Here is a 27,764-nt window from a genome sequence, read left to right as displayed (position 1 = left end):
TTTTACACGTTTTTTTTTTCAATTTAATCACGTCATTTAAATAGTGTCATATTTGGACACCCACTTTCATCATTTTTCCAGATCCATACACGGAGTCATAATTTGATGAGGTTGCAGCCAAAAAATGACTTTTACCTTAGAAAATTACACCAATAAATGAGTAATACCTCAGCGCGGTATATGAATTTGGATAAAACATGAAAGTTGGTGTTCAAATATGACACTTTTAAAATGTGTGATTAAATTGAAAAAATGTGTAAAACTAATAATTTTTTATGACAGCAACACTTAATTTTATATACTAATTAAACTATCATATTTCTAATAATATGTTTTATTTAAGTGTAATGTCATAAAAATTCACCAACTTTATACATTTTCTCAATTTAATCACGTTTTTTAAAACTTCTCATAAAAATATACCAACTTTCATTTTTTTGCCAAATTCATACACGGTGCTGATGTGGCACTCATTCATTCGTGCAATTTGCTGAGGTGTAAGTCATTTTTAACCAATGAATAAGTGACACATCAGCACCGTGTATGAATTTGGAAAAAAATAAAAGCTTGTGTATTTTTATGAGAAGTTTTAAAGAACGTGATTAAATTGAAAAAATGTGTAAAGTTGGTGAAATTTTATAACATTAACCCTTTTATTTATAATCAATATCAAATTAATTAAAAAATTGTTAGAAATAAATAGTATATTTCAATTTATTTATTTTTAATATTAATTAATGTCAATAACATTTAGTTATAATCTATTATAATCATAATAACATATTTTATTTACAATTAATAAATTAGCTACAGTTTTTGTTGGATTAGAAAATATTTTATGAGTCGAATTAAATTTGATTTTATTAATCAAATTTATTATAAATAATAATGTATTTTATTTAGGATTAATTACATATAAAATCACCACCTTTACACGAAATTGCAAAAATAACACGACCTTTAAAACGTGGCAATTCAGGGCACCACCTTTCTTTTCTTTTCAAAAACAACATGGGCACATTTTTAGTGGCATTTTTGCTGACGTGGCATGATACGTGGCACTCCCATCGAGTGTCCAAGTCAGCAAAATTTTATCTAAAAACGTGTCCATGTTGTTTTTGAAAAGAAATGAAAGGTGATGCCCTGAATTGACACGTTTTAAAGGTCGTGTTATTTTTGCAATTACGTGTAAATGTGGTGATTTTATATGTAATTAATCCTTTTATTTATAATATATCTTAAATTAGTTAGTGTTTTATGACTTAGAAAATATCTTATGAGTTTGATTAAGACTGTAAATTATTTTGATTAACTATACAAATACTCTTTTTTGATCAATAATGATTATATTCAAAAGTCACAAGGAGTGGCAAAGACCAAATATTAAAAGCTTTCGCACAAAAAGTAGTACACTCTCGTTAGCACGCTAGAGGCTACACTCAAAATAAGGCCAAATTAACAATTCGAGAACATAATTGTAATATCTCGTGTTTTCAAACTTGAATTTTTGGTTCTGTTATCCATTACAAATTGGTTGTTTTCTTTCATTCATTGTTCTTTTGCGTTTCGACATGTTGTTATTATGTTTCCGACTTGATTTTGGATTGTTATAAGTTAGAAGTAACACTTGTAATACCTTTGTAGTGTCTTTTTAGTGTCGCATATGTGTACCATGAGCCCTTATGTGTTCGATGTTGATTCGGTTTATTTTTGAGTATTTATCGAAACAATATTCAAGTGTTTTCCAAATCTGTCATGCTTTAGTAAAACGTCCATATCTCCCAATTGCACTGTCGGATCGAGCCTCCCTTTGGGTATATTGTTTCTGAGAGAATTTACTAAACTCTAGTCGGTTAAGATCGTTTTTAGATGACTCGGGTGCGACCTAAATGTCGCGGGAGTGACGCGTGGGTTGTTAGGTTTTGCGAAGTGTATAAAAAGACCCATAACTCGACCTAATCCGCCTCCTTTCGACTCCTAAACCCTAAAAATGACTTATGACAATGAAAAATCTATATTGCTTCATTCTAAAACATACGGGTTTTATTCATTATGCTAAATGCGTGATTTTATATTCTAATAACAAGATCTACGCAATTTCAACGTACGAGTTCTCCCCGAGTGCTTGGTGATCTGAATTAGTTTATGTGCAAACCTATTGTTTTTTATTATTTTCACTTGTTATCATCTCATATAACATTCTTGGGTAATATCTACGCCCATTTTTATTTTATGATTCATATATTGCGATTTGTGCGTAGAAATGCATGATTTAGGGTTGTTGATGATTGAAATCGTATGAATGTTTGGTTGAGATGTATATTCTGATTTGGTATGATTAAAAAGATGTTTTGGTATGTATAATCTGATGTTACATGGATTATAAGCAATTGGGCATGGTTAATCAAAGATTAGGCAATTTCTAACAAATTATAAATTCAATTCGAATTGATGTTTTGTGTTGATGTTGGATCTGAATTGGCTTAATGTTATTTCAATATATATGTTGGGTTATTGATCTAAGCTATTGGGATTTATCAAACACTTTTCATGTAATAATTTGTGATAGGAGAATTTACGTAAAAATGGTGAATTCATGGGTTATGAGCATTGTTATCGCACGATTGTTTTGAAATGTTGTACCTACTGTTTTAGGATGATTATTATGATGTTTATATTTTTTAGGATCATTCATTATACGATTTAGTTGACGGATGCATGATTTGATTTGATTGGCATATTTAGGCAATTTCTAGCTAAATTGCGTATTGGATTGTTTAAGTGCTTTTGGCATGAGTTTAGATCTAAGTTGTTTTGATATACTGTATTTATGTATGATAATACTACTGATCTAAATGAGTTTTGGAAATTGAATCATGTTTGTTTGGTATGTGTTGGCTTATTTGCAAAACTAGCTAGTTTTACACTAAAGTGCTTCGTTTATGGATTCAATGCTTTGTAATGACTTAGTATCTAAGTTTTTATCATATTATTGATTATGGCATGTATTTCATCTGATTTAAGGTGTTTGGGTTTAGCGATGCATGTTTAGACCCGTTTTTGGTTTAAGTGTTATAATTGTTTAGTTGGCTTGTTTTTGTGAAAGCTTGAATGGAAGCTCGACCACAAAACACTAAGTAAACCTGGAACAAAACACTATGGCAAGGTCAGACAACACTAAGTGCGTTCACAGTTACTAATGGTATTATCAAAGATAATATCGCATATTCTTAAAACATATATAAACATAATCTAATATGAGATACGACTGAAACCCTAATTCTAAAATGTATCACAATTACTTATACTATAATATAAATCCTATTCTATTTGTATCAAATCAAACTAAATTGATCCATATATTACAATCACGAGACAGTTCAACCGAGTTAACCTCTACCATCGCTTAATACCAAGTTGTAAGTCCCGAGATAGTTCAACCGAGGTAACTCATTAGATACAGATCCCAAGATAGTTCCATTAGATACGGAGTTGAAACGAGTGAGAACGAAGCAAAATAAAATCCCAGAACTGCTGTCGACGAACCGCAGTCGCCGCCGCTGCAATCGGCGGCGCCGCCCCAACAAACCGGGGGTGCCGCCGCCTCATCCTGCCAGAGCCGGCACTATGAACCGGCGCCGGGTTCTTCCCTTGCCAAATCCCCAGACTTCCTTCCCAGATCTTCCAAACTTCGATCCGAACTTCAAAACGCGTTTCCGGAACCATCCGGACCCCAAATCAGGCCCAGTTTGAACCCAGACGTAGAGAATCCAATTTAGTTTAATATTTTGTAATGCAACGGGTCAAACCCGATATAAAACAGACTCAGAAGTCTAGATATGTAACATAGTGTATAAACCGGGCCCACGAGCCCGAGGCCCGGCAAACCAGAAAATTCCAGAGCCGATTCCAGGCTAACCCAAACTTGGAATTGACTTCGGATCAAACCAGTAGAACCGTATCAACAAGATGCACAACTCCCGTGATCTGACCTAGTGCCCATTCTGACCAGACCGATGGTCAAAAGCCGCGCGAGTGCCAGGCACTAAAAGTCAACGAGGTTTAAAAGTATCTCTAACCTTGTATGTATATCCAACTGCCCCAGAGCATGCCAGCAATGTTTACTGCTTTCCAAAAGCATTCCAAATCTAATAATAACTTGTTAAAGGACTAATCACCTAAAATTGGCTCATTAATGCAAATCCAGCCCATCACTTAGACATCGTAGGACTAATACGAAAAAGTAGTAATGGTTGTATAGGTTTTTCAAGACTCGCCTAATAAAATCAATCCATCATACTTATACATCTGGTTTTAGGCTTTGTGCATGTAATCAATCCAGACCAGGCAGACTTATGCTACTTGCTAGAAACCTCTAAGGTTAGATGTATGTTTAGGAGTACCTGCTACTTGCCTCAAATGCCAGTCCAGATCGAGTCATATGCGCGTCAAACGTGTTTACTGCTTTCATACATGTTTATCTACAGCTTTCATATCCTGTGAATTGCATATATTGTTGAGATGAGATATAAAACGAATATGTCCAGAAAATAAAGCCGGTAATAGATAAGCCAAGAACAAGAGTCTCGGGGAGGTCCATGAACCCTAGTCTTTGGTCTGATGCACAATAGTCTTACCGGAGGCGAGTAAGGCTATCTAGTCGGTTAAAAGGTATTTCCTATTTGAACTAGGTGGCGACTCCATTTTGCAAACCATTTACAGATCAAGAAGTCAACCATAAGCCTTGGGCGAGCGGCCCCCGAACCCCGCTCCGCTCACAGTAGCTCATTTCTTCGGATCAATATATTGGTTTTCATACTACATAATCAAACTATATTATAACAACCATAGTAATAAATAATATAGTACGCGATACGTTTACTTTAATGGTAATATAAAAAATAACGTATAATGATAGCACACAAAAGTAAATTGTAAACTCACGACTTGGTATCCCAAAATCAAAAATAAGCAAAGCAACTTCGTTATGTTCCTTGAACTCTGGGTCCCGCTGGTAGTTGCCTCGTCGGATCTAGTTCGAAAACGATAACAAAACACAAATAAAATAGATTATATTCTATACTCAAAACATAAAGCGTATAAATTAAATCTCTTCGTATTCAGATCGCTCGCCTTGATATATAATCGATAACCTTTAAAAATACAATTTTGTTCATTAACTAACATTAGTCCAAATATTATTTAATTAGATATCCAAATTAGCTAAAATAAATTAATTATCAAGCTAACACGATAACTAACTTATTATCTCACTTTTCCTATTATTTTAATAATCCTTAACTCAAAATGTCAATTGATTAGTCGATCGAATAGCGAGCTAACAAATCGTTAGCTAAAAACTTAATTTCCAAAACTATCTAACTAGTCAACTTTGAGCTATCAAAACAGCCATTTCAAACAATCCAAAATAATGTTAAATACTTCGAGCGTACTCTCATAAACTCCATCTATAAATATCGAATGGGTTTGAATTAAATTAGACATGCGTGGGGGGTCGGAAAACTGGTCCGAAGTCGCTCCCCCATGCAGCTGGGAACAGCCCTACTTGCTGCAGCAAGTAGGATTCTGCTCAGGCAAGCAGTTTTTCTTACCTAAGCAGAACAGATTTTGCTCCTCAGAGCAGAACCGATTTTATCGGGACTCATTCTAACAACCTCCTGCCACAAACAACCCGAAAATGCAGTCAAAAATCATCCAAAACAACACCCAATCACAGCTCCAAGACCAACCCATAAAATTCATCCACTTAAACCTCCAGAAAAACAACCAAACTTACAACCAAATTGAAATCAAAAAATTGAACCTTAACCGTGTGTGAGTTAGCTTCCAAACCGAGCTTGAATTTTTAAAATCAGTTGTCGGAAACCCGAGATATGTTCTCCGCCGTGCTAAGTGTCAAAGGAACACAAAGGATGTTGATGGTGATGAAGGTGGTGACAGGGATTAAGGATGAGGAAGGGTTGGGGTTTCTATTTGATTCTAAAATGATCAAGTGGAGAAGATAATACTTAGTGGGTGAGTAGGGGTATTTATATTAGTGGGATGTGGGTTAAATTACAATCCAACTCAAGTATAATTACCCTTTTAACCCAACACTTAACTAATCATCCAATAACAATTTCGTAATTCTACGGAACTTTGATGATAACTTTTTAAAAATAACTAACGGACTTTGGCATATTTAAAATTATTCCGGGACCTATATTTTATTTAATTTCCTATCGATAATTGAGGCCCCATTTAATTTCACTTAATAACATTATATACATCCAAATTCTACGAAATTTTAATCATAGCTTCTTAAAATTATTTTACGAATCTTGACGTAAAAAATTAATAGCTCAAGACTTACCAAATAATTTATTGACGTTTTTTTGGTCCCCTTCAAACCCGTTTTAATGCATAATAATTTCCAACTTAAGTTATTCTTTCATGACAATTAAAATAGACCCACTTTGATCTAAATACTTAATATATTAACTTAATTTGTGCTTTTTCGATCTTAATTATTTTCAAACTAAGACATGTGGCACTATTTAATACTTTTAAAAGTACGGGATATTACATATAGGGCTTTATTAAAACGTCTCATAGTTTTAATAAACCGAGTGTCTTTATATATCTAAGTCCTTTTTAGACGTTTGAACGTCCTAGTTTGACTTTTAGAAGTTTGCTGGATCAAAATTGAATATATGGTTTAAAATTTTCAGAACCTTGTCAAACCAGAGTGCTCTGTGCGAGTGCGCGTCGGGATTGTGCGCCCGCACAGTCTCAACAGGACTGTAAGCTCGCATAGTCTGGTTGTGCATGCGCATAGTGGTTGTGCTTCACGCACAGCCATGAGAACTTCGTTCCCAGGCTTACCGACCTATTTACGATCCAATTTTATGATTCCGTAGACTAATTCATACACCAAACTACCCAATTTCGCAATCAAGATGTAAAATTAATTCGAAATTCGATCGATTCGACACGATAACCATTATAACTCTTAATATAATCCAAATTCTATAAACCAAATTCAAAATAACGGTTATTACCTCGATTACTAGTGAATTCACGAAGAAATTTGAATTAGAAACGAGAATCAGATCGAAATTTAGCTAACCCTAGTTCAAGGTTAAGAAATTGAAAGAAATGAAGAACTAAAACCTAATTTGGTTTTTGTATTTTAATTTCAAATCAAATTTGAAATCTTATATAGTTTGGTCAATTGACAACCCAGTCCCTGGTGACTTACACATCACTTTAATCCAAATTTTTAAATATTCATCCGTACCTCGCACGGAAACTAACTCATAATTTCATGAAATCTTATTCAAAAATTTCATAAAATATAAAACAAATAAAAATATAATTTTTATTCTCACGGGACCTATGTTTTATTTTTAATAAATTATTTAAAATTTATTGGATATAAATCAGTTCCACTCAAAAACAATTCTAAGTCCAAATCTTATGACATTTTAATGGTAACTTCTTAAAAATATTCCGTGAATATTGACCTAAAAAATATTTACTCGAGACTTATAAATTATTTTATTTCAATTTATAACCATTTCTTAATTCCCGATATTTAAAATTTAAATTTTAATTTCTATAATTGTTTTATATTTTTAGAGACACTATAAATTAATTTCATCCTTAAATTTAATTTTACGTTCTCCCCTACCTATTTATTATTCCTCACATGGAATAATTTAGTCATTTAAATTTACGGAGTGCTACATTTTCAAAGCATCTTATATAACCCATTGACAAGACTAATAGGGCGATAAATCTTTTATGTTGGATGACCGTGCCATTTTCGGAACCAGAACCATAACAGAAGAAATAATACCTTTAGTTAAGGTACTAAATTTATGAAATTTCGCAAAAAAATCAACAATAACATCCTTCATCATTGGTAAAGCTCTATGATTGAAATAAAAATTGAACCCGTCTGGACCCTCTGGTGCCTTATTGACACCACAAAAAGATATAGCGTTGTGGATCTAAGAAACCTGAAAAGGTTTAATCAAGGAGGCAGCCTGCAATTCTGTAATCTGATCAAAATCAAGGCCGTCAATATCAAACTTAACCCCTGCTTCCCAGCTATACTAGGCATTGTATAAGTTTTTTTATGTGAAATCAGATTTGGATTTGAAAAAACAGTTCCATCCACAAGAATGAGGAAATATGATTATTTCTATAATAAGAGGAGGCCATAATGTGGAAGAATTTAGTATTTTTATCACCCTCAACATTCCATTTGAGTCTAGATTTTTGTATCCAGATGGATTCCAAGCGCTTTTCCACTCTCCATAAATCTACTTTAAGTCTAGCAGTTTCGGCCATGTCTTCATCAGATTGGAAACCCGATTCAATAGCTAAATCTTTAGCTAAAATGTTCTCTGCAAACTCCTTGATTATTTTGTTGTGGTCCCCAAAAACTTCCATATTCCAAACCCGAATTTTTTTATCTCATGTCCTTTAATCTCTAAATGAGATTAGGAGTGGTATCACAAACTGAATTCGAGCTCCCAATCACAAATAAATGGAACCCCTCATGATCCCACCAAACATCAACAACAAAAATATTTAGGCCTTCAATATAAAATAATAGCAGAACGGACACAGATAGGGACATGATCAGACTATCCTCCAGGCAAAGCCGATAAAGATATGTGTGGCCAAATTGATCATGCATTAGAAGAGATCAAAGACCTGTCGATATGAGATTTGGAGAATGAATTTTTTCATGTGAACAATCTTCCTTGGAAAGGAAGATCTAATAATTCCAAGCTATTAACAAAATCACGAAGAGCTAGCATAGAAATAGAGTAGCCAACACTATTCAATATTTTCTCAGGTGTCAAAGTTTCATTGAAATCCCCACTGATGATAATCGTTCCTTTGAAACCCAATAAACTATCTAGCTCATGCCATAGAAATAATCTCTTAGACGCCATATTACTAGCATAAATAAGGATATGACGGCAACAAAAATAATCATGAACAAAGTCCAAAGCAATCCATCTCCCCCCCCCTGTAATAGTGACAAACAGAGTTCCAAATAAGCAATAAACCACCGGAAGCACCAATAGATGGAACCCAAGCTTAACCAAAATCCAAGTTAGGCCATAAGTAACTAATAAAGAAATCATCGATATTTCTTTTTTAGATTCCATTAACTCAATGAAAGATAGATTATGAACGGTTACCAATTTTCAAATAAAAATTTGTTTCCTGCTATTCAATAAACTGCCTCTACAATTCTAGGACACAAAAGTAAGTGGCAAAGACATAAAAAAATAAATTACCGTCGTGGCTATTAAGCTGAAACTCATTGCCTGCTGCCATACATTCGGTTTGATAATTCCTTTAAGGTTGCGGCTTTATCCTCTAGATTAAATAAACACAAATCATGTCCAATCCTCCATGTCTTGCTAATTTCATCATCCAGATTTGAAGTATTAACATCCTCCCTTGAAGCAATGTATAATCTGTTCATGTTTGTTATTTTTCCATCAGATATAGCATTAACCGAATCTACTTGGTCAGTTGAGCAAGAGTATATAAGACTCAAGTGATTAATATGTTTCACCCACCTGCTTGGAGTAACAGTATGCCCTGAGATATGCTCATCTACTACCACCTGAACTTGCTCATTATCTGAATGAACGTTTGTACCTTCCTTTCCTGCACTTCGTTGTTAAACACCTACTCATTGCCGGTCTTCTCAGCTGATGATGATACCGGATTGAAGGATTGATCTTCCTTTGAACTTTGTGAGTCACTGTTTCGTAAATTCACTGTTCCCTCTGTATATGCAGCGTTAGCTTCACTTCAGCTCAGGCCAACAACACCGTTACTAAACACAAGTGAATGAACGAACCCTTCTGTGGTGCGCCCATTATTAACGTCGTAATGCAATAAATCGTCGCCAAGTGCAATGGAGACTTGCTATTCTCCAATACTAAGAACCGAATGTTATCTCCGTTGATGATGTTATCAGTGCTAACCTCATCAAAATCAATAGGCAAAGTTAATTCAACGACATAAATCAAGATTGATTTATCACCATAATTCAACTATAACGAGTGTTTGATAAAACTGCAAGCACGTGAAATTAGAACAAGCTCTTAGTCGAGATGGTTTTTCTCATCGACCAAAGGATGAACAACGATAGTTTTCCCAATAGCGTTCCCAATTTCCATAAAAACCTCTGGATTCCATAGTGAGATAGGCAATCCCGTTATTGTTACCCAAACCAAATGTGTAAATGCTTGATTGAAATCTTCTACCCATGAGAATGACTGGAAGAAATCTATCAACCTTGTCCCATTATATAATAGAAAATTCTCAGCCAATTTCATTGTAGCAAAAGTAATAAGAATCACATTACTTCCGAGTAAAGATACCCCTTCTACAGTAATTCCCTTATCAGTAAGGAATCTCTTCGACTTCAATACCTTTGCTATATCAAAAATCCTAGCAACTATCGATCGATGTATCCACTTGTTATCAATTGTACCCAATTCAATAGGGAGAAATAAACACATGCCATACGTTATAGGGAAGCCGCAACATGCAAACTATTATTTGAAGCCATAACCCTCGACTTAACCTCTTTATATGATCGTTTATCCTGAACGATAAATAAGACACAACTCTAGATGGCTGAGCAGCCATTTTTTTATCCATAGTGACAACACTTCTCCTCTCAAGGAACTTGGAGACAAAAGCTCTCATTTGAATTTACCTATTGAAACCATATTCAATTTGTTAGATTCCCTTTAAAAACAAATTGGTATCAAGTGGAGAGGTCCAACTGATATATAAACACATGTATATTCATACTTGTAACAAATGTGGGATTGTCCATTTTAACACTCCCCCTCACATATCGCGTGGGTTGGGCCAAATACAGATTTTAGATTTCGGATTGTGTGAATGGATAAAGTTTTGATACCATGTTAGATTCTATCTTAAAACCAATTGGTATCAAATGGAGAGGTCCAACCAATATATAAACACATGGACATTCACATACATAACAGATGTGGGATTCCCACTTTAAAACAATCTTTCAATAATCCAAGACTTTGCCTTATTCGAATTCGGACGTAGGAATCCAAAACTAACATTAAGTTTGGTAAGTTTTGCAGTCAATAAAACCCTACCAATCACACCATAACTAGCAAACACGTTTTCTAGGTCATGATATCTATAATTTTTGGGGAAGTTCTCAAAATAAATCACGTTAGGATTGTTGTGTTTCTCCGCAACACCTAGTTTAATGTTGCATACACCTAACCTTGCAACATAGTCGTTCCAAGCTGAATTGGTGACCGGAGCATGGTGGCCTGAAGGATTAGGTTTTACGATGAGGTAGGGGGCTGGTGGCATCAGGGTTTTTTTATTCCACTATTAATTTGTAATTTTTTAAACAAAATAATTAAAGTACCAGTGAGTGTGTAATTATATTAATTAAATTTATTATAAGTATACTAATAGATTTTAAATTTATAATCAATGTTAAATTAATTAATATTTATGTTGGATTAAGAAATATCATATGAGCTGGATTAATTTTATTATGTTAATAAAATTTATTATAGTTATATATAATCATAATTGAATTAGTTATAGTTTTTGTTGGATTAAAACAATATTTTATAAATTAATTTCAGATTATTAATTTTATTAATTAATTACAATTATAATCAAAATAATAGCAAGAATATTACCATAGAAATTCTTGAATACATGCTACGAACGTGCCTCGTAACATGATTCAGGAATTTATAAATGTGAGCAGAGCGGGTTTAGGGTTTAGGGTTTATTTTCTTGAAAAATAAAGTCGCCGCCTATTTTCTTGATTTTTTTATATCTTTTTAAACGTTATGGAAAATAAGTTAATTTGACCTAACTTGGGGAAAGTTTTAGCAATTAATCCAAAATAATAAGTTAAGTTGACCTAACTTGTGGAAAGTTTTAGCAATTAATCCAAAATAATATGCTTAAATTTTTTTTTAAAAAAAAACAGTATGCAAATCAAATTAATAATCACTACCTTTACAAAAGTGTCAATCAAACTAGTATCAATTTAAAAAGTTCAAAATGAAGGAGAACTTATATTCAAGTACACCTACTCAGACATTAATCTTCCATCTACACGTAACACGTCACAACAAATGACAAAATCACAAACCAAAATTTCAGAAACTAACGTACGACCAAATACATAGAATCATTACCCAGCTGAATAGTAAAAGGGAAATTAACCAATTCAAGAAACAAAAAATTAATAATATTTGTTTCCCTATGTTGTATGTTTGTGTTGATGGCTTTGTAGAATTTGATTTGTTTTGATCTCTTTTATTATAAAATTATTATTATAAATACCGAACCAAACATTCCTCAAAAATAACGAATTAAAGCTGACAACTTAACCTTTTTTTTTGTTTTTGGTTAGAACCTGTTTGGTTTTCTGTTACAAAAGAAGAAACAAGTGTCCCAGATTCAAATTCCGTATTTCTGTTGAAACCAACGTAAGAATTGCTAATCTCTTTACTGGGTTGTCTTTAGTTTTCGGGTTTGTTATGTCTAATTTCTAAAGTTCTGATCTTTGTATCTCATTCATATTGTCTCATTCTTAATGATCAACAGCTTAACTTATTTGATGCTTTTGTGAAAATTCTTGCACATGTTGTGTTTGATGATTGGATGTGCTTCATGATTGACTTTCTGCAATTTTATTGTTATTGTTATAGTGGTTCCATTGTTTAATTAGAGGTTTTAAATGCTTGAGAACAATTATACGACGAACGGTTGTGCCACGTCATCCCTGCATAGATCAAATGAGGTTGGAATATTTAATGATAAAAAAAATAAGCAGTAATTAAGGATTTCCTATTGCTTAGTGGCTTATTGTAAAAATGGCGTGGCATAACCGTTGCGTGTTCGTTCTGAAAGGAAAGAAAAATGAACTTTTCTTAATGTTTACCAGTGATGATGATTCATAGAAAAGATAAGTACTTGAACTCGCATCTATGCTCTTACTCTTTATTGCCTAAAATGCATATTCACAAGCATGTAACAGTCTGTGCTGATTGAATAATATATGCTAGATGCGGTATCTTGTGTCTGCCTAATTGATATTATATATCATAATATCTAAGCAAGTTATGTTCATCAACTTGCTGCCTGGAGCTATTAATTATGAAAAATAAAGGAGGTCAACTTCATGTTAGGTTAGGACCAGAAGCTGAGTAGGTCAGATTTGTTGCATTTATTGGACAATAACTGCAATTGCAACAGATACATTCAAGTTCTGGCTGATGATGTTTTGGTTGTGGGACTTGTATTGTGTGTCTAATGAGTTCAATTTTTGCAGGAGATTGCTTATCAGCTCTTTGGATTTTTCTCTAAAACCGTTTTATAGTAATACGTTTTCCCATGAAGGAATGCATTGCATTTAAAGGAACCTGAAAAAGTATCTGCAAACTTGATGAGCGAGTGGAACAGATTTTGCAAATTTAATTGTGGAATAAGAAGATTTGGACTATAATGCGTCTCCCTATCCGTAGGTAAGACCAATACCGGTGATTTATTATTTACCTTCCATCGTAGCACCAAATTTAAATTTGGATAACGGTGAAAGTGACATCAATATTTGTAAAACTTTTTCTCTTTTGAGCAGCAGTGTATATACAAGAAAACCTAACGAGACAATGAGGCTTTTCATGACAACTTTTGTCGGAATTATTTTTGGATTCTTTTTAGGAATATCATTTCCAACACTCTCACTATCTAAGGTAGGTGTGTTTTCGATTCTTTTTACTTATCTGTTAATTGTTCTCATCTGTGTAGTTTAACCGTCACTTAAAAAGGTAAGCTTATGTTTTACAATTTTATAATTGATAGATGAATCTTCCATCTAGTCTATTTCCTTCAATTGATCTGACATATATTGAGGACAAGTACTCTGGTCTTTCAACCCAAGCATTGTTCAATGCTTGGTCTTCTATAAAGGGTAACAAAGGTGACTCTCGGCATGGCAACGGAACAAAGGTACTAATATTTTATAATTATTTTCTTTCAGTCCAAATTATGTTTAAGCTTTGCTACTTCAATGGCCATTGCCCTATCCTTAATCACCAATCACAGGAAGTTCTATACGAAGAAAAATTAAAGTCCCGATTCTGTTTGTTCAAAGATGCAAATTTTGAAGATATTCCGATGTTTTTATACACCTGCCTTCTTCTTGTAGTAAACATTGATGGTCCGGCAGTTTCATTGTTAAATAGTTAGGTTACAACTGCTGAATCAGAGAGGGTCAGGTCCTGCAGATTTCATGTACTGATACTGACTATAGAATCCTCCATTTTATTCAGATATGGGTACCAACAAATCCTCGAGGAGCTGAAAGACTTCCTCCAGGTATAATACAATCTGAGTCGGATTTCTATCTCCGCCGATTGTGGGGTCTGCCTAGTGAGGTCAGTTTCTTGCAACATGATTTAATATTGAAAGTATATCTTATCTGTAATATCATGTAATTCCGTTGATCTAATTCTTGTAAATATTTTTTAGCATAGTATATAAATGCAAGGAAAGATAAAATATGAGGAAATGACACAAGATTGCTATCAACATGATTTTATTTTGAAGATTATATCTGTAACTTCGCATAATACTTTTGATCTGATTCTAGAAAGTTTGTGTAGCTTAGTATATAAATGCAAGGAAAGATAAATATTACGAAGTGATACAAGACTACTATTCTGTAATTGGTTGCAAAATTCTTTCAGTGTTCGTAGAGAACAAAAAGTATTAATAGATTCTGTTCTGTTTTTAAATTTCAGATTATATATACAGTAAAATTTTCATAATCTTGAGGCCTTAGCCACCGGTTCCATCGTATAAACCTCCATTGCCTAACTTATTGTTAAGAACACTATCTTGGAATCCAAATTTTAGCTGATGGACTGTTGTTTCATTGACATTTTTGGTGTAGTATCCATACTATATAGGTCATCGCAGTATTTCTTATTTCTTTTTGTTCTTAAGTTATGTTAAGGGAAAATGAGTTTAGTAATTAATTGAAGGACAAGAAAATTTGGAATGTTCTGAAATGCATAAGAAATGGATTACTAAAACACATCCCATGAACAAGACACTTGACAGTTGGTTGCTAAAAGATGCACTGTTGCTTCAAGTTATCTAACAGGGAAAAACCACGTATTTTTTTATTTTGTCTACTAATTTATGAGATTTCTTATGACTCCACTAAACATCACAATCTCAAAAGCCTATCAATTTATGATGCTCATAATTTCTTCTCTATTCTAAATAGTTGGCTAATGGATGTAACGTTTGCAGGACTTGTCCACCAAAGCAAAATATCTTGTAACTTTTACTGTTGGCTATGGTCAGAAAGACAATATTGATGCAGCAATTAAAAAGGTATATTGCTTCTCTCTCCCTGTCTCTCTCGCTTGCTCTCTCTGGCTTCTACATTTTGTTCACTAGAGTATGTTTCACAGTTCTCAGAGAATTTCACCATTGTATTGTTTCATTATGATGGCCATACAACTGAATGGGATGAGTTTGAGTGGTCAAAGCGAGCTATCCACGTGAGTGCTCCCAAGCAAACTAAATGGTTAGAATCTAGCCCCTCTCTGAAGTTTCAGTTGGCTGAATTCGTTGCAATTTCGTTTCGTAAACTTCCTAAAATTTGTTGAAGGTGGTATGCTAAACGTTTTCTACATCCTGACATCGTTGCACCCTATGAATATGTTTTCATGTGGGATGAAGATCTTGGGGTGGAGCATTTTGATGCCGAAGAGTAAGTGCTGAATTTTCACTGCCTTTCTAAAATTGAGATTACTGTTTTAGCATCTGTGATGATTTAACTCTTCTCTGTTTCAGATACATTAAACTGGTAAAGAAACACGGTCTGGAGATTTCACAGCCTGGATTAAATCCAGAGAGAGGGACAACATGGGCCATGACAAAAAGGAGAGATGGCTCAGAAGTTCACAAGTATTGAACGCCTTTAATCTGTCTTTAGATCTTGTATAAATCTGGTCATTTGTAGCTTGACTGTTCCCCACTTTCAACAGGGACACCGAGGAGAGGCCTGGTTGGTGTACCGATCCACACTTGCCACCTTGTGCAGCGTATGTGTGAATAAATAAGTCAATGCTATTTCTACCCATTTAAATTTTATTTTCCTCAGAACTCCTGAAAATATATTATTTTGGTACATGAACATGTTATTCTAAAATGATTACAAGCAGATTTGTAGAAATCATGGCAACTGTGTTTTCTCGGGATGCATGGCGTTGTGTTTGGTATATGATTCAGGTACAGACTAACAAATTTGGTTAATTTTTTGTCACCTCATTTCTGAATTTATCTACATAGCTTAGCGATCTTTTTGTCGTATTGCAGAATGACTTGATTCATGGGTGGGGTTTAGATTTTGCTCTGAGGAAATGTGTTGAGGTAACTAAAAAAAATATTAAATATTAAAAGCATGCTATGCCACCTCAATCATTTATCGATTTTGTCTCTGCTTGCAAACAGCCTGCACATGAGAAAATAGGAGTTGTAGATGCTCAATGGATTGTTCATCAAAGCGTTCCATCACTTGGGAACCAGGTAACATCCAAAGCCCTTTTCTAACATGAATAATTGTTTAATGTGCAGCGTATTTAGTTGTGTTTATTAAATGTTCTGCAGGGAAATGCAGAGAGCGGGAGAGCACCGTGGGAAGGGGTATGTTCCTTCTTTTGATTATTGAATCGTCCGACTTCCCTTTGTCTCATTTAATTACGGAAATGTTAAAGGTCTGATTTTCTTTTAGGTAAGGGAAAGATGTCGAAAAGAATGGACTATGTTTCAAGATCGAATGAGCAACGCGGAGAAAGCCTATTACGAGGCAATGGGGATTGATCCTCGGAATTTAACAACCAAATACGGAAACATTTCATAAAATCACCTCAGTCTAATCTATGTTGATGCAATTTTGACGATTCTAGATGGTTTAGTGAGGATATATTTTCTTCCTAGTTATTTTGATTCTTTCAAAGTAATCACACGCCTTCATTCCATTATCCTGTCCACAAATTGACCATGAATGTGGCTGTGTTATCTTTTGTTCTTAGAGTTTGATTCTTGTTTTTTGCACGTGTCCGGCCTGTGGACTAAGGAGTTTATAATCAGTTCAAACCAAATCAAACAGAACTAGTAATTTTATAATAGATCAAAATACTTTAAACTGAATTTTTTTACCATCAAAACTGAATTAAATTGAAAAACCAAGAACTATTAGTATTTCAAACCAAATCTTTTATAATTTGATTCTATTCAGTAACCAGTTTCAATTTGACTTGGCACACACATTGGTTTTTATATGCACCTGCTGGAAAGAGAGAACTACAGTGTCTAGTAATTCAACAAAATGCTGACTTTATAAAGAAAAGTTGGAATCTCAGGCTTCACAAATCATGAATTTTTGTTTGCAAGAAATATATCTGGTATCACCAACTAGAAATAATTTTTGGTAATTGCCTCTTCCAGCTCTTTGAACTCCCATGCATTATCTGCCGAGTATTCGCCTGCGACAAGAATCAACAAATATAGTATACTATAAGCTTGACCACCAGCAAACTTTTAAGAATAAGGAAAGGGCCTTACCAATTGAATCTCTACGAAGAGCAGTCAAATGAGCACAACTGCAAGTGAAGAGTCGAGTTATAAATAATTTTACCTCAAAATATTAAATGGAATCGTGAAATAAACTTCCATCAAAAATTTGCTAACTAGGCATACATTTCAAAAACCATCATAGTTAGAAGTTAATGATTAATTTCAAAACCACCAACGGTATGAAAATGATAAAAAACAAGGCAAAAATATGTTATACCTGCCAAGAGCTTTTCCAAAGTCAGCACATAGTGATCGAATGTAAGTTCCTTTGGAGCATACCACTCGAAAAATCAAATTTTGTCTGCAAGACAAATTTAAGTCAAAATTTGAACAAGAAATTTCTTTTATTTTTAGTGAACTCAAAGTTTCGAGATGGTTGATATGTACAACTCCATTCAATCTCATCGACCATGATTATTTAAGCTCTAGCTCAAATCTTCTTTCATAAGCATTTATCATGCGATCAGAAATTCCATTCAATTTCAGATCTTGCATTGCCACCTTAATGGTTGCAATGTAATTTAATAAACCAGGAACTGACTTAAAATTGAAAAAGGTTATCAAGGACTCTGATTACTATAAACTGGCAGTGAAGTTTTTTGTTTTCCGCAGAAAAAATAGCTATAAACTAACTGCCAATATCACAATCAATTATAGCATCTTGACTGCAATCACTTCTGATGAAATGGAATAGTGTCAAACTCCAACCTAGCATACATGTGAAGCAGAGAATGCATATATATAGAATACGTGAAGAACACAATACGCATAGCAGATTCTTCAATAGTTTATGTCAAATGCACACCGTCAAACATAAACATAAACATAAACAAGATCTGATCTCAGAATGAAGATCAGAAATTGAAGACACGTCTGGTGGCTTGTGCTTATACATTTCTAACAAAAAGTTAATGCACCTGTCTTCTAAGCTTCGCTCTATGTTGAACTGAAAAATTGAAACTCTTCTAGGTGAAAGCTCAATACTTTCTCCTCTTCTAGCTTTCTCATACATCTTCTCGCCTCCAACCTATGACAAGGCAGCAAAACTCTGAGCAAGGAAACTAGTAACAAATTACCGGCAGCCTTTGTAAACAAACATGTGCTCACATGCAGACAAATCAATGTTATGCTGTTTTGGAAAAGAGTGGTAAGGAAAAGGTTTTTCGACCCATCAAAAAATTTCACAAAAAAAAAAGCAAATGCAGTTTTGGATAAAAGGTAAAGCAGCAATTCCAAGCAGAGACACCATCTTTACCTTCCAATGCATCAAAGCCAGTTTCACTGCTTCAAAAGAAGCATGTCAGCAGAATTCTAAACACATCAAGCAAGAATTCCAAACCCAGAACCAAGTTGTCGGTCACTAGACTTGCAAGCAAGAATGTAGCCACATTACAGTTCTAAGTAAAATTGTTGCACAATTGAAAAGAAGTCCAATCTCGTATCTTCAATATAGATTTTGTTGTGCTTCATTTATGTTATAACGTAAAATAAATTATTGAAAGATATTTTATCCTTCGTACAACAAAATCTAGAAGCCTATGGAGGAGGACCATCAGTGTTTTACTTTTAGCATTTAGTTTCTAGCTTCGAGACAATTAGATACAGTTCAGATGATCGGAAAAATATGCTTCCACTTATAACAATACTATGTGTGCTTTTAACAGATACTTCAGTGTTTACTGGAGTATTATCATCTACTATCATATTTAGTTGCAAATTTATTCTGAAAACTCAGTTGTGTTCCTCACTTGAATGCATGCAGGAAAGGAAGTGTATATTTTGAGGGCACAAGCAAGGATCTTGAAGAAAAGTTATACATAACTGCAAATTTATATATTAAAATAATTAATCGATACAGCACAAGTTCTTAACTTTGATGGCAGAGAACATCGGAGGAACTTGCCAAATTTCCCCATTAAAAGATGCAGTTGCTTTCCTTATGTCATCATCTTTGATGTGCTCCCAAGGCTCACGCTGAATAACCTAAACAAGAGGATGAATCACATGTGAGGAATTTCGTTGGACGCATCAAACACAAATGTTTCAGTTATGATGCTTCAGAGTAAGAAAGAACGAGCACAAGCAGTAATCATGCATGATCTAACCAGAAAATATAATTACGAAAATTTCTTCAAAATAACAACATACTGGCGAATCAGCATCCCAAGTTGAAGTTGCCTCACCTAGGCGGAAAACTCCACTATAACCCTTAATCATACCTTGGTAACTACATACATATAACAAAGTCATAAAAGCAGCATATCATAGAAAGAATAATATAAAGATTTAATCTGTGGACCATAAAAGATATGGAAGAGAATGATGGGAAAAGGGCTTGGTAGGCAATCTATAAAATGAAGATCTCATAACTAGTCTAAGAAATAAGTTGAAATGCAGTAATACCTGTCTACTACTTTAGTCGCTTTACCAATGCATACAATCAATAAGCCAGTTGCCATGGGATCCAATGTTCCAGCATGCCCCACCTATAACCAAAATGAAACAATAAGACAAAGTTACACCTAGTTCAGATGCAATGTCAACTGAGAATATCAATGAGGGACCTTTTTCACTTTGACAAGGCGACGAAGCTTTCCACAAACTGTAAATGAAGTCCATCCTGGTTGCCATATCATAGCATTACTTTTTTGATAACAAAAACATCATGGTTGCAGATTTGAAATTTTTACAATATTCAAGAAACCTGAACTGCATGCATATGGAGGTTTCAGAAGTTCAATAAAAAGAAGTCTTCTGAAACTTCAAAGAAATGCTAACCAAGCAAGCCATTTGACTGAACAAATAGATTGGGGTTGAGCCTGGATCAGTCGATGAACAATAAGGTATTTCTCGAATGAGTAACCAGACAATATACTGTGCTGTTGGTAGAAACATAAAAATTGGGCTGTATAATCCTGTCACAGCTAAAGTCTATGACCATATCTTCTCTTTCTATAGATGCATTAAAATTTGTTAAAGAATTAAATTCCCTTAAGTCTTAAGAGATGAGAAGCTTCACCACATATTGCTAAAGAGAGGCAAACTTCTACTGCAGAATCTTAAATCAATAAAAGTCTTGTGTAATTTTCTTTTTCTACATCAGCTATATAAATCCCCTTAGTGAAAGTGATGAACCAATGCATTTATGAAACCACTGACGCGGGTGTGTCTTATGACCTCCTGCCCAACATTTTAATATCCTCGAGTGATGGATACGCAGGCATACAGCAATTAGTTGCTGGAAAATGGTGCACACTCTATCTACATACCTTTAATAGGAAATTTTTAAACAAAAATTCAGTTTAGTAAGTCTTTTATAACAGTTCTTACAAATTACATGCTCTAAAGTTAGTAACAGAATAGAAGACATATTAATCAAAAGCCTAATCCCTTAAATTCCAAACATTTGGAATAAGTTGCAAATTAAATGAAAGACACTTTGAACATACCTTTAGGCTTATTGACCAAAACCACAGTTCCATTGGGACCATCCCACCTAGGCGGAAGCTCGGTGGTCCTAGTAAGAAGATAAGGTTCCCCATTGTCAAGTTCATTATTTTTGTTGGGGACTTTCTTCAAACACTTGAAGAACTCCTCCACTTTCCTCTCTGTAACATCTTTATCAGCATTCTTTATGGAGTTTGTCTCCACCAAATTCAAATCTTTCTTCTCCTGCTCCTCAAAGAACACCACCCCTTCATCTTCATCTCTGTCACCTACCCTCTTCTCATTTCTTTTCTCTCCATTTTGGCTAGACTTAGAAGCTTGAGGATCAAGAAACGCCTTGTCAAAACACTGGTCAGGGTAGTATTTCTTCTCCAGCTGATAAACCATTTTATAATGCTTATCTTTCTCCCATGGATAAGCAAACGCATCATAAAAATGCAACTCCTCTTCCCTCTTGTGCAAGCTCTTAAAGTTGGCAACTTCAGGCTTTAATTCAACGAAGCCATCATCTTTGCTCCTGTTTTCATCATCAGAATCAGACCCATACATTCTTTTTCTCCTCTTACTATAATACTTTCTCTTGGATTTATCCGTGGACAGTTTCTGATCAACCCATGAGTCAAGACCCAGATCAGAATCTTGGTCGGGAGAGGTATCAGAGTCGGCCTTCGTGACCCGGGCGGGTAGAGAGCGGGTATGGGGAGAAGGGGAGTGAGCTGGGCGGGTGATGATGAGGTCATATTGAAGTGGGTAGGGTGTGGAGGTTGTGGAGAAGAGGTTTCGGGGAAGTGATGAAAAGATGAGTAAAGATTTGGGTTTTGAAAAGAAAAGGGAAGTGGGTTTCGGACGGAGGAAGAGAAGGGAAAGAGATTTAGCCATTTGATGGTTGGAATTTTGTTTATTGATTTGGGGGGTTTAAGCATGGTTTATTCTCTTTCTCAATTTTTACAATAACCACTCTAAACTAGACCTGTTCATGGCTGGGTTCGGGCCGGGTCCGGCGGGCTTTTTAACTTGAGATTTTTAGACAAATACCTTTAAAACACCTAAATATTCTCAAGGGTACCTGCTGACTAAAATTAATTGAAATTTACAGTTTGACTAAAGTTTTATTGCAAAAATAAACTTTATATTTTGAATAGTACGATCTGATGGTAAGCAATTATTCAAATAACTCTCCATCCCCATCACCAGCTTTACTGGACAGTGACGTCATAGCCGGAGCAGAAGATGACGCTTTCCCCTTTGGATAACACTTCGCCTTCCGATTTAATCCAGGAGACAATTTAGCCCTCGGTCATTGTAGAACTGAGCGCCGGCATGAAAATTTCGCGGATCTTGGATGGGACTGTCAACGCATTTTCGTTGTTGCAGGAGCGTTTGGCGGTGTTTTATTAACGGAAATGTGGAAGGAAAATGGGGGGGAGAGAGGAGGAGAAGGAAATTAGTTTGTTTGAGATTGAGAGTTTGGTGAGGAATGAAGATGATGAAGCTGCCATGGTTTGAGAGAGTTGGGATTGAGAATTTTTTAGAGTTGAGTGAGAGTTTTAGTAATGTAATGTGAAGAGAGATGGGTGCGGAGAAGACGAGGAGAAGTTTGTTGGAAGGATTTAAGTTGTCCAACTGTATGTTCTGTGTTTAATTCGCTTGCTTCTTTTTTTGTTGCTTTTTTTTGTCGCTAGAAAGTTGGTTAAGTCTTTACTAATCAGTGGTTAAGATATTCCACCATTTTATTGAGCCATAAGCCAAGATCATGGCCACATAGAGCGGCACCACTGCTGTGAGAATATGGTAGAGGTCTGTTGCACTGATCATTGTGTGGGATATACGGTTTAAGTTGAAAACCCAGAGGGAAATTTCAAATTATGCAGAAGCATGAGACTTTTTAGCAGCCCATTTGCAAAGAGAGTGAAGAAATTGGGAAAGAAAGGAGGCAACTTTAAAAGAAAGTGAAGATACAGAAGTTAAAGGATGACAAATAAATATAATAATAATGGCAGACCAAAAAATAAAAGTGGAGAACTTTGAAAAAGCTTTTGTATAAATTTTGGAGACAAAAGGCTATAGGCTATAACAATAGAGTATGGATATGTAAGTGAAAAGTAAATAGAGAAAAATAAAGTAAAGAGTGGAGTGCAGAGTTAAAAGGGAAAAATAAAATTGAGAGGGAAAAGTACTATCAGTTTACTAAATAATAACTTAGTGTACTTTACATTTTATTATTAATTTATTAAAATACAACTTACTTAACTAAAAGAAAATTTACTACCGGTTAACTTAAGACATAAATTTACTAAAAGTTTATTATTGGTTTGCTAACAAATAAGTTAGTTTACTATAAATTCACTAAGAGTTTACCAACAGTCAACTATCAGAGTCTAGTCTATAAAAAAATAAAATTATTTTAAAATATATATTTAAAAAACTAAAATATTTTTTTTCTCTATAAATAAATACAATACATAAACTTTTACTTAAAAAATGGCCATTACAACTAATTGATGTCTTCACGATCCTTCTCCTCTAGGCTTCCCTTCATCCGCTATAAAAAACACTACTTAACAACTTGCTTTATAAATCTTAATTAATTTCACAATCTAATTAGTTCTCTAATGGTTTACTAAATATCTGTTCACTATAAGTTCACTAACAGTTTACTAACAGTTTACTAACAGTCTATTATTAGTTTACTTAAAAATCAAATTACTATTTTTTATTTTACTAAAATTAAAATGTTATTACTTAATTTACTAAAATTATTGGTGTTACATTAGTAAACAATTGGATAACCAACAACAAAACCGTTACAAATACACAAGTGAAAAAAAGTACATAAAAATTAAGAGCATCATCCAAAAATAATTTTAAATTTACCAACGGTTAACTCAAGGTTTATCAACAGTATAAAATTAAATTTATTGGTATACTATTAGTAAACCATTGGTAAACCAACAATAAAATCATTACAATCATAAATTACAAAATAAAATCACAAAATATAACGGGTTCGATTTTTCTCTTTCAGGTGGAGACTCCATTTTTCTTTCGATTCGAATCTCTCTGTTGTAGCATCATTGGGACGAAGAGTTTCATTGAACTGTGACTCCGTGCTCTTAATTTTTGTCATCAAAGAGTGAGTTCAAAACATCATGATATACTTTATTAATAGTTTATTGTCGGTTTATTTAAAAATCAAATTAATTTATTTTTAAATTATAAAATATTAAAATAATTTATTACTTAATTTACTAAAATTATTGGTGTACCATTAGTAAATTATTAGTTAACCATCAATAAAAACATTATAAATTTACCAATGGTTAACTCAAGGTTTATTAACATTATTATTAAAATTAAATTAGTTAACTAACGGTTTACTATCAATTATCTTCAACGTAAAGTTAGAAATTAGACCAGCTACATATTAAGAAATAAGTATAAAAAAACATATGAACAGAAAAAATGAATTGTATCAAAACATATAGGCCTAATTACTTAAAAAAATCCATCTTAAACTTTTTCTTCGTTTATACTCTAACTTTATAAAAAAGTCATTTGTATCCAATTTTGGATTTTTAGGTTTCATCTCTACCCAATATAAGAATATAATTTACAATTTAATGAATTAAAGGATGAAAAATTAAAAACAATTAACTAAAAGATTATATCATATGTCTAATTAGTATATAAATATTAATTGAAGGATTATATTAAACTTTTTTTCAAATAAAAATAGGCAATTTTAGTACTTTTGGGTAGGGACGAAACATAAAAACACAAAATTGGATACAAATGACCTTTTTTTAAAGTCAGGGTATAAACGAAAAAAAATTAGAGGTGATATTTTTTTAAAATAATTAAGCCAAACATATATTAAAATATAGTTTACTATTAGTTAACTAACAATGCACTAAATAGATACTAAATTTATAAAATTAAATAAAAATAACAATCAATATTCATAGTTCTGGAAAATAATCCTATACAACAAAACAAGTCAAACAAACAACTAAATAAGTCAAACAAACAACTAAAACTGAAAATCCATATATTAGACAATCACAAGTAAACCATTGGTAAACCGAGAACAAAATCATTACAATCATAAATTATAAAATAAAATCACTAATCATATTAATAAAATCAACCACCCCAAAGCCACCGATCATATCACCAAGAAAACCTGCCAACGCATTAAAAAAAGTGACATATACAAATAAAAAATTTACAGATATCTTGTTTAATTTTCTAACTGCTTATGCAAATTTCCTCAATATATTAACTCACCAAAACACTACAAAATTACAGACTTATTTTTTTGACCATGCCTTGGCGCTTTTGGATTATATGAGCTTGGCATCTAACCAACCTTTCCATCCCCCTTGCTGCAGTATTCGTTCAACCAACATAAGCAATCAAAAGAGATGCCACTAGCAAGTAAAAGGCTATTTCGAACAAATTCTTAAAATTCATAATATACAGAACCCTTAAGCAATCAATTTCAATTGCATTAATTAGCTCCATCCTTATCAGCCTTACTATTATCACTAACGTGTACTGCTTTGTTAGCCTCCATATTTAGTTGATCTACAACATTTAAAACCCTCAAATTTAGACAATCCGAAGACAATCCGGTCTTTTTGATTAAAAACTAATTAACCAACCCCACTTATCCTACAAATGTAAAATTAAATTGATCAAAAACTAATTAACCACTTTTGCAAGAACATTTAATTTGAACCAAATTGGTCAAGGGAGTGTGAGAGTACTCAGCTTTCACTTGGATAAAACATCAAACACTTGGTGGGCAATCCCACGAACGCCGACTATCATACCATCTGAATTAGTACTACTTGATGCATTCGGTAATATTCAAGAAATTGTGGCAATTACAGACTCTAGGCATTTCCAAATATTAAAATTTTCAATAATAATAACTCAAATCAAGACTTTGAATTGCAATGAAAGTACCTTAAGCTCACACTTTAAAGCAATCACTTGCAAAACCAACCTTCCTGTGAGCTCTTGTCTCACCGCAACATCTTTTTTTTCCACCAAACAGGTTGCCACAATCTTCTCATACCCACCGCCACCATCCACCATAGAAGCCACGGTCGCTGTTTGTGGTAATAAATTAGAAAGTTTCAAACCTTAATATCTCCACGATCCATCACTCTTCTCGTCGTTCTCGTTATTATCGTTGCTATCTCCAGTGATGAGGATCTCGTTTTTTTTAATTTCTTAAATCGTAAAAAAAATCAAGAAAAAACCAATGTTTTTAAAACCGGACCGGAGATCAAACCGGCTTCTCCGAGGGTTCATGGTTCGACCGGTTCAACCGGGTTCAACCGGATTTTTTAATTATAATAAATATAAATTATTTAAATTAAAAATACATGTATTATAAATTAAAAAAATATGATTAAATATTTAAATAAATAATTTTCAAATTTTACTATATAAAATATAATTATAAATAATCAATATTTAAAAATATATAAAATACTTATTCTAAATGGAAAAACTAAATTTTAATTTTAGTAAAAATTGTTATCAAAATTAGACAATTATTTACTAAATGCGTGAAATACATTTATAATTGAGTAACATTTAAGTGTATATAGAATAATAATATTGTATGAGAAAAAAAAAAACTTTTAATTTAACATGTCATCATATTTTTATTTTAAAATTTAAAAATAATTTATTGTATAAAAATACAATCATAAATAAGTATATAAAAGAATTTTTTTTATATGGAAGAGAAAAATATATAAATATATAAATTTTTAAGTTTAATAATTAATAATTATTAAATTTAAAAAATATAATATGACATTTTATAAATATAATATATGATTATAAATATAATTTTTTTATGTATAATAGTAATATTAGAGAGAGTATAATTATTTATTTGAGTGAAAATATTATTTTATTAAAGTTGAAAATGACATGTGAGAGAGAGAAAATAATTTGTGTAAGAGTCATAATTAATATGAGAGATAAAAAGGTGCACATGGGTGAGAGAAATAATGAGAGAGAAATAAAAAGACACATAGGTAGGGGACCACACATGCATTTTTTTATCAAAAAAGTACCTTTTTGGCTAATTTTTTGAAAACCGGATTTGTCCGGTTTTTATGAAAAACCGGATTTTTCCGGTTAAATCCGGTTTTTGACCGGTTTTGACCGATTTTTATAAAAGACGATTTTCACCATAAACCGGACCGGACAGGCAGCCGGTTCCCGGTTAATCCGGTCCGACCGGCCGGTCCGGTCCGGTTTTCAAAACATTGGAAAAAACATAAAAAAGAAAGGTTGAAGAAGAATGACGTATCATTGCAAGGAAACATGTGGGTCCGTATGAGTGAGAATATTAAGGCTTTTGATAGTGCTGAGCCTAATTTCCACTTTTAACTTTCTTATAAGTCCAAGTCCGGCCGAAGTCCGGCTCGAGTTTTATATTTCCTACCTAAACTCGGCACACAATATTATTGCAGGTTTGGACCGGGTTTGGACGGACTTATATATAATTTTTACAAAAATAAAAGCCCGAGCCCGCCAATAAAATAACGTCTTTTTACGGGCTC

At 33.4% G+C, this 27,764-nt stretch overlaps 3 protein-coding genes and 1 long non-coding RNA gene across 7 annotated transcripts; 1 reads left to right on the top strand and 3 right to left on the bottom strand.

Moving 5' to 3' along the window:
• Nucleotides 1–7,784: 7,784 nt before the first annotated feature.
• On the bottom strand, nucleotides 7,785–8,460 carry LOC126672385 (uncharacterized). The gene is made up of 3 exons (XM_050366335.1): nucleotides 8,174–8,460; nucleotides 8,025–8,115; nucleotides 7,785–7,979 (listed from the first exon to the last, which is right to left on the bottom strand). The coding sequence occupies exons 1-3, from the start codon at nucleotides 8,458–8,460 to the stop codon at nucleotides 7,785–7,787; spliced, it is 573 nt and encodes a 190-aa protein (XP_050222292.1).
• A 3,892-nt stretch (nucleotides 8,461–12,352) lies between these two features.
• LOC126671756 (uncharacterized) lies at nucleotides 12,353–17,202 on the top strand. Of its 3 annotated transcripts, none has more exons than XM_050365560.2 (15): nucleotides 12,353–12,557; nucleotides 13,403–13,595; nucleotides 13,712–13,823; nucleotides 13,933–14,079; nucleotides 14,403–14,507; nucleotides 15,391–15,474; nucleotides 15,555–15,670; nucleotides 15,755–15,856; nucleotides 15,940–16,053; nucleotides 16,134–16,190; nucleotides 16,311–16,377; nucleotides 16,465–16,518; nucleotides 16,600–16,674; nucleotides 16,756–16,791; nucleotides 16,880–17,202. In XM_050365560.2, exons 2-15 carry the CDS (start codon nucleotides 13,576–13,578, stop codon nucleotides 17,006–17,008), a joined length of 1,218 nt encoding a protein of 405 aa, XP_050221517.1. In that variant the 5' UTR covers nucleotides 12,353–12,557; nucleotides 13,403–13,575; the 3' UTR covers nucleotides 17,009–17,202. The 3 variants fall into 3 exon arrangements, with proteins under 3 accessions (XP_050221517.1, XP_050221516.1, XP_055961270.1); XM_050365559.2 differs by having other exon boundaries at nucleotides 12,354–12,557; nucleotides 13,709–13,823; XM_056105295.1 differs by lacking the exons at nucleotides 12,353–12,557; nucleotides 13,403–13,595 and having other exon boundaries at nucleotides 13,744–13,827.
• A 118-nt stretch (nucleotides 17,203–17,320) lies between these two features.
• Nucleotides 17,321–23,046, bottom strand: LOC126671755 (uncharacterized). Its single transcript, XM_050365558.2, has 9 exons — nucleotides 21,174–23,046; nucleotides 20,289–20,344; nucleotides 20,128–20,210; nucleotides 19,873–19,951; nucleotides 19,597–19,707; nucleotides 18,642–18,751; nucleotides 17,942–18,025; nucleotides 17,713–17,750; nucleotides 17,321–17,633 (listed from the first exon to the last, which is right to left on the bottom strand). The coding sequence occupies exons 1-9, from the start codon at nucleotides 22,048–22,050 to the stop codon at nucleotides 17,563–17,565; spliced, it is 1,509 nt and encodes a 502-aa protein (XP_050221515.1). The 5' UTR covers nucleotides 22,051–23,046; the 3' UTR covers nucleotides 17,321–17,562.
• A 2,150-nt stretch (nucleotides 23,047–25,196) lies between these two features.
• On the bottom strand, nucleotides 25,197–26,435 carry LOC126674388 (uncharacterized). Of its 2 annotated transcripts, XR_007639521.1 has the most exons (3): nucleotides 26,143–26,435; nucleotides 25,459–25,556; nucleotides 25,197–25,354 (listed from the first exon to the last, which is right to left on the bottom strand). It is a non-coding gene; the product is annotated as an uncharacterized LOC126674388 (long non-coding RNA). The 2 variants fall into 2 exon arrangements; XR_007639520.2 differs by having other exon boundaries at nucleotides 25,197–25,556.
• Nucleotides 26,436–27,764: the final 1,329 nt, after the last annotated feature.

Source organism: Mercurialis annua, linkage group LG3, assembly GCF_937616625.2.
Source record: "Mercurialis annua linkage group LG3, ddMerAnnu1.2, whole genome shotgun sequence".
Classification (NCBI taxonomy): domain Eukaryota; kingdom Viridiplantae; phylum Streptophyta; class Magnoliopsida; order Malpighiales; family Euphorbiaceae; genus Mercurialis; species Mercurialis annua.
This window is presented reverse-complemented; position numbering and strand designations above follow the sequence as displayed.

What these genes read in the sequence shown, in the direction of transcription:
- LOC126672385 (XM_050366335.1), bottom strand. Translation starts at nt 8,460, where the DNA reads ATGGAAGTTTTTGGGGACCACAACAAAATAATCAAGGAGTTTGCAGAG. An exon ending in TCATTCTTGTGGATGGAACT is followed by an intron (nt 8,116 to 8,173) that starts GTTTTTTCAAAT and finishes TGCCTAGTATAG; the next exon opens with CTGGGAAGCAGGGGTTAAGT. An exon ending in CCTTGATTAAACCTTTTCAG is followed by an intron (nt 7,980 to 8,024) that starts GTTTCTTAGATC and finishes GGTGTCAATAAG; the next exon opens with GCACCAGAGGGTCCAGACGG.
- LOC126671756 (XM_050365559.2), top strand. Translation starts at nt 13,576, where the DNA reads ATGCGTCTCCCTATCCGTAG. An exon ending in GCTCCCAAGCAAACTAAATG is followed by an intron (nt 15,671 to 15,754) that starts GTTAGAATCTAG and finishes AATTTGTTGAAG; the next exon opens with GTGGTATGCTAAACGTTTTC. An exon ending in TTCCATCACTTGGGAACCAG is followed by an intron (nt 16,675 to 16,755) that starts GTAACATCCAAA and finishes AATGTTCTGCAG; the next exon opens with GGAAATGCAGAGAGCGGGAG.
- LOC126671755 (XM_050365558.2), bottom strand. Translation starts at nt 22,050, where the DNA reads ATGGCTAAATCTCTTTCCCTTCTCTTCCTCCGTCCGAAACCCACTTCC. An exon ending in CGATGTTCTCTGCCATCAAA is followed by an intron (nt 18,752 to 19,596) that starts GTTAAGAACTTG and finishes GCCTTGTCATAG; the next exon opens with GTTGGAGGCGAGAAGATGTA. An exon ending in TCTTCGTAGAGATTCAATTG is followed by an intron (nt 17,634 to 17,712) that starts GTAAGGCCCTTT and finishes TTCTTGTCGCAG; the next exon opens with GCGAATACTCGGCAGATAAT.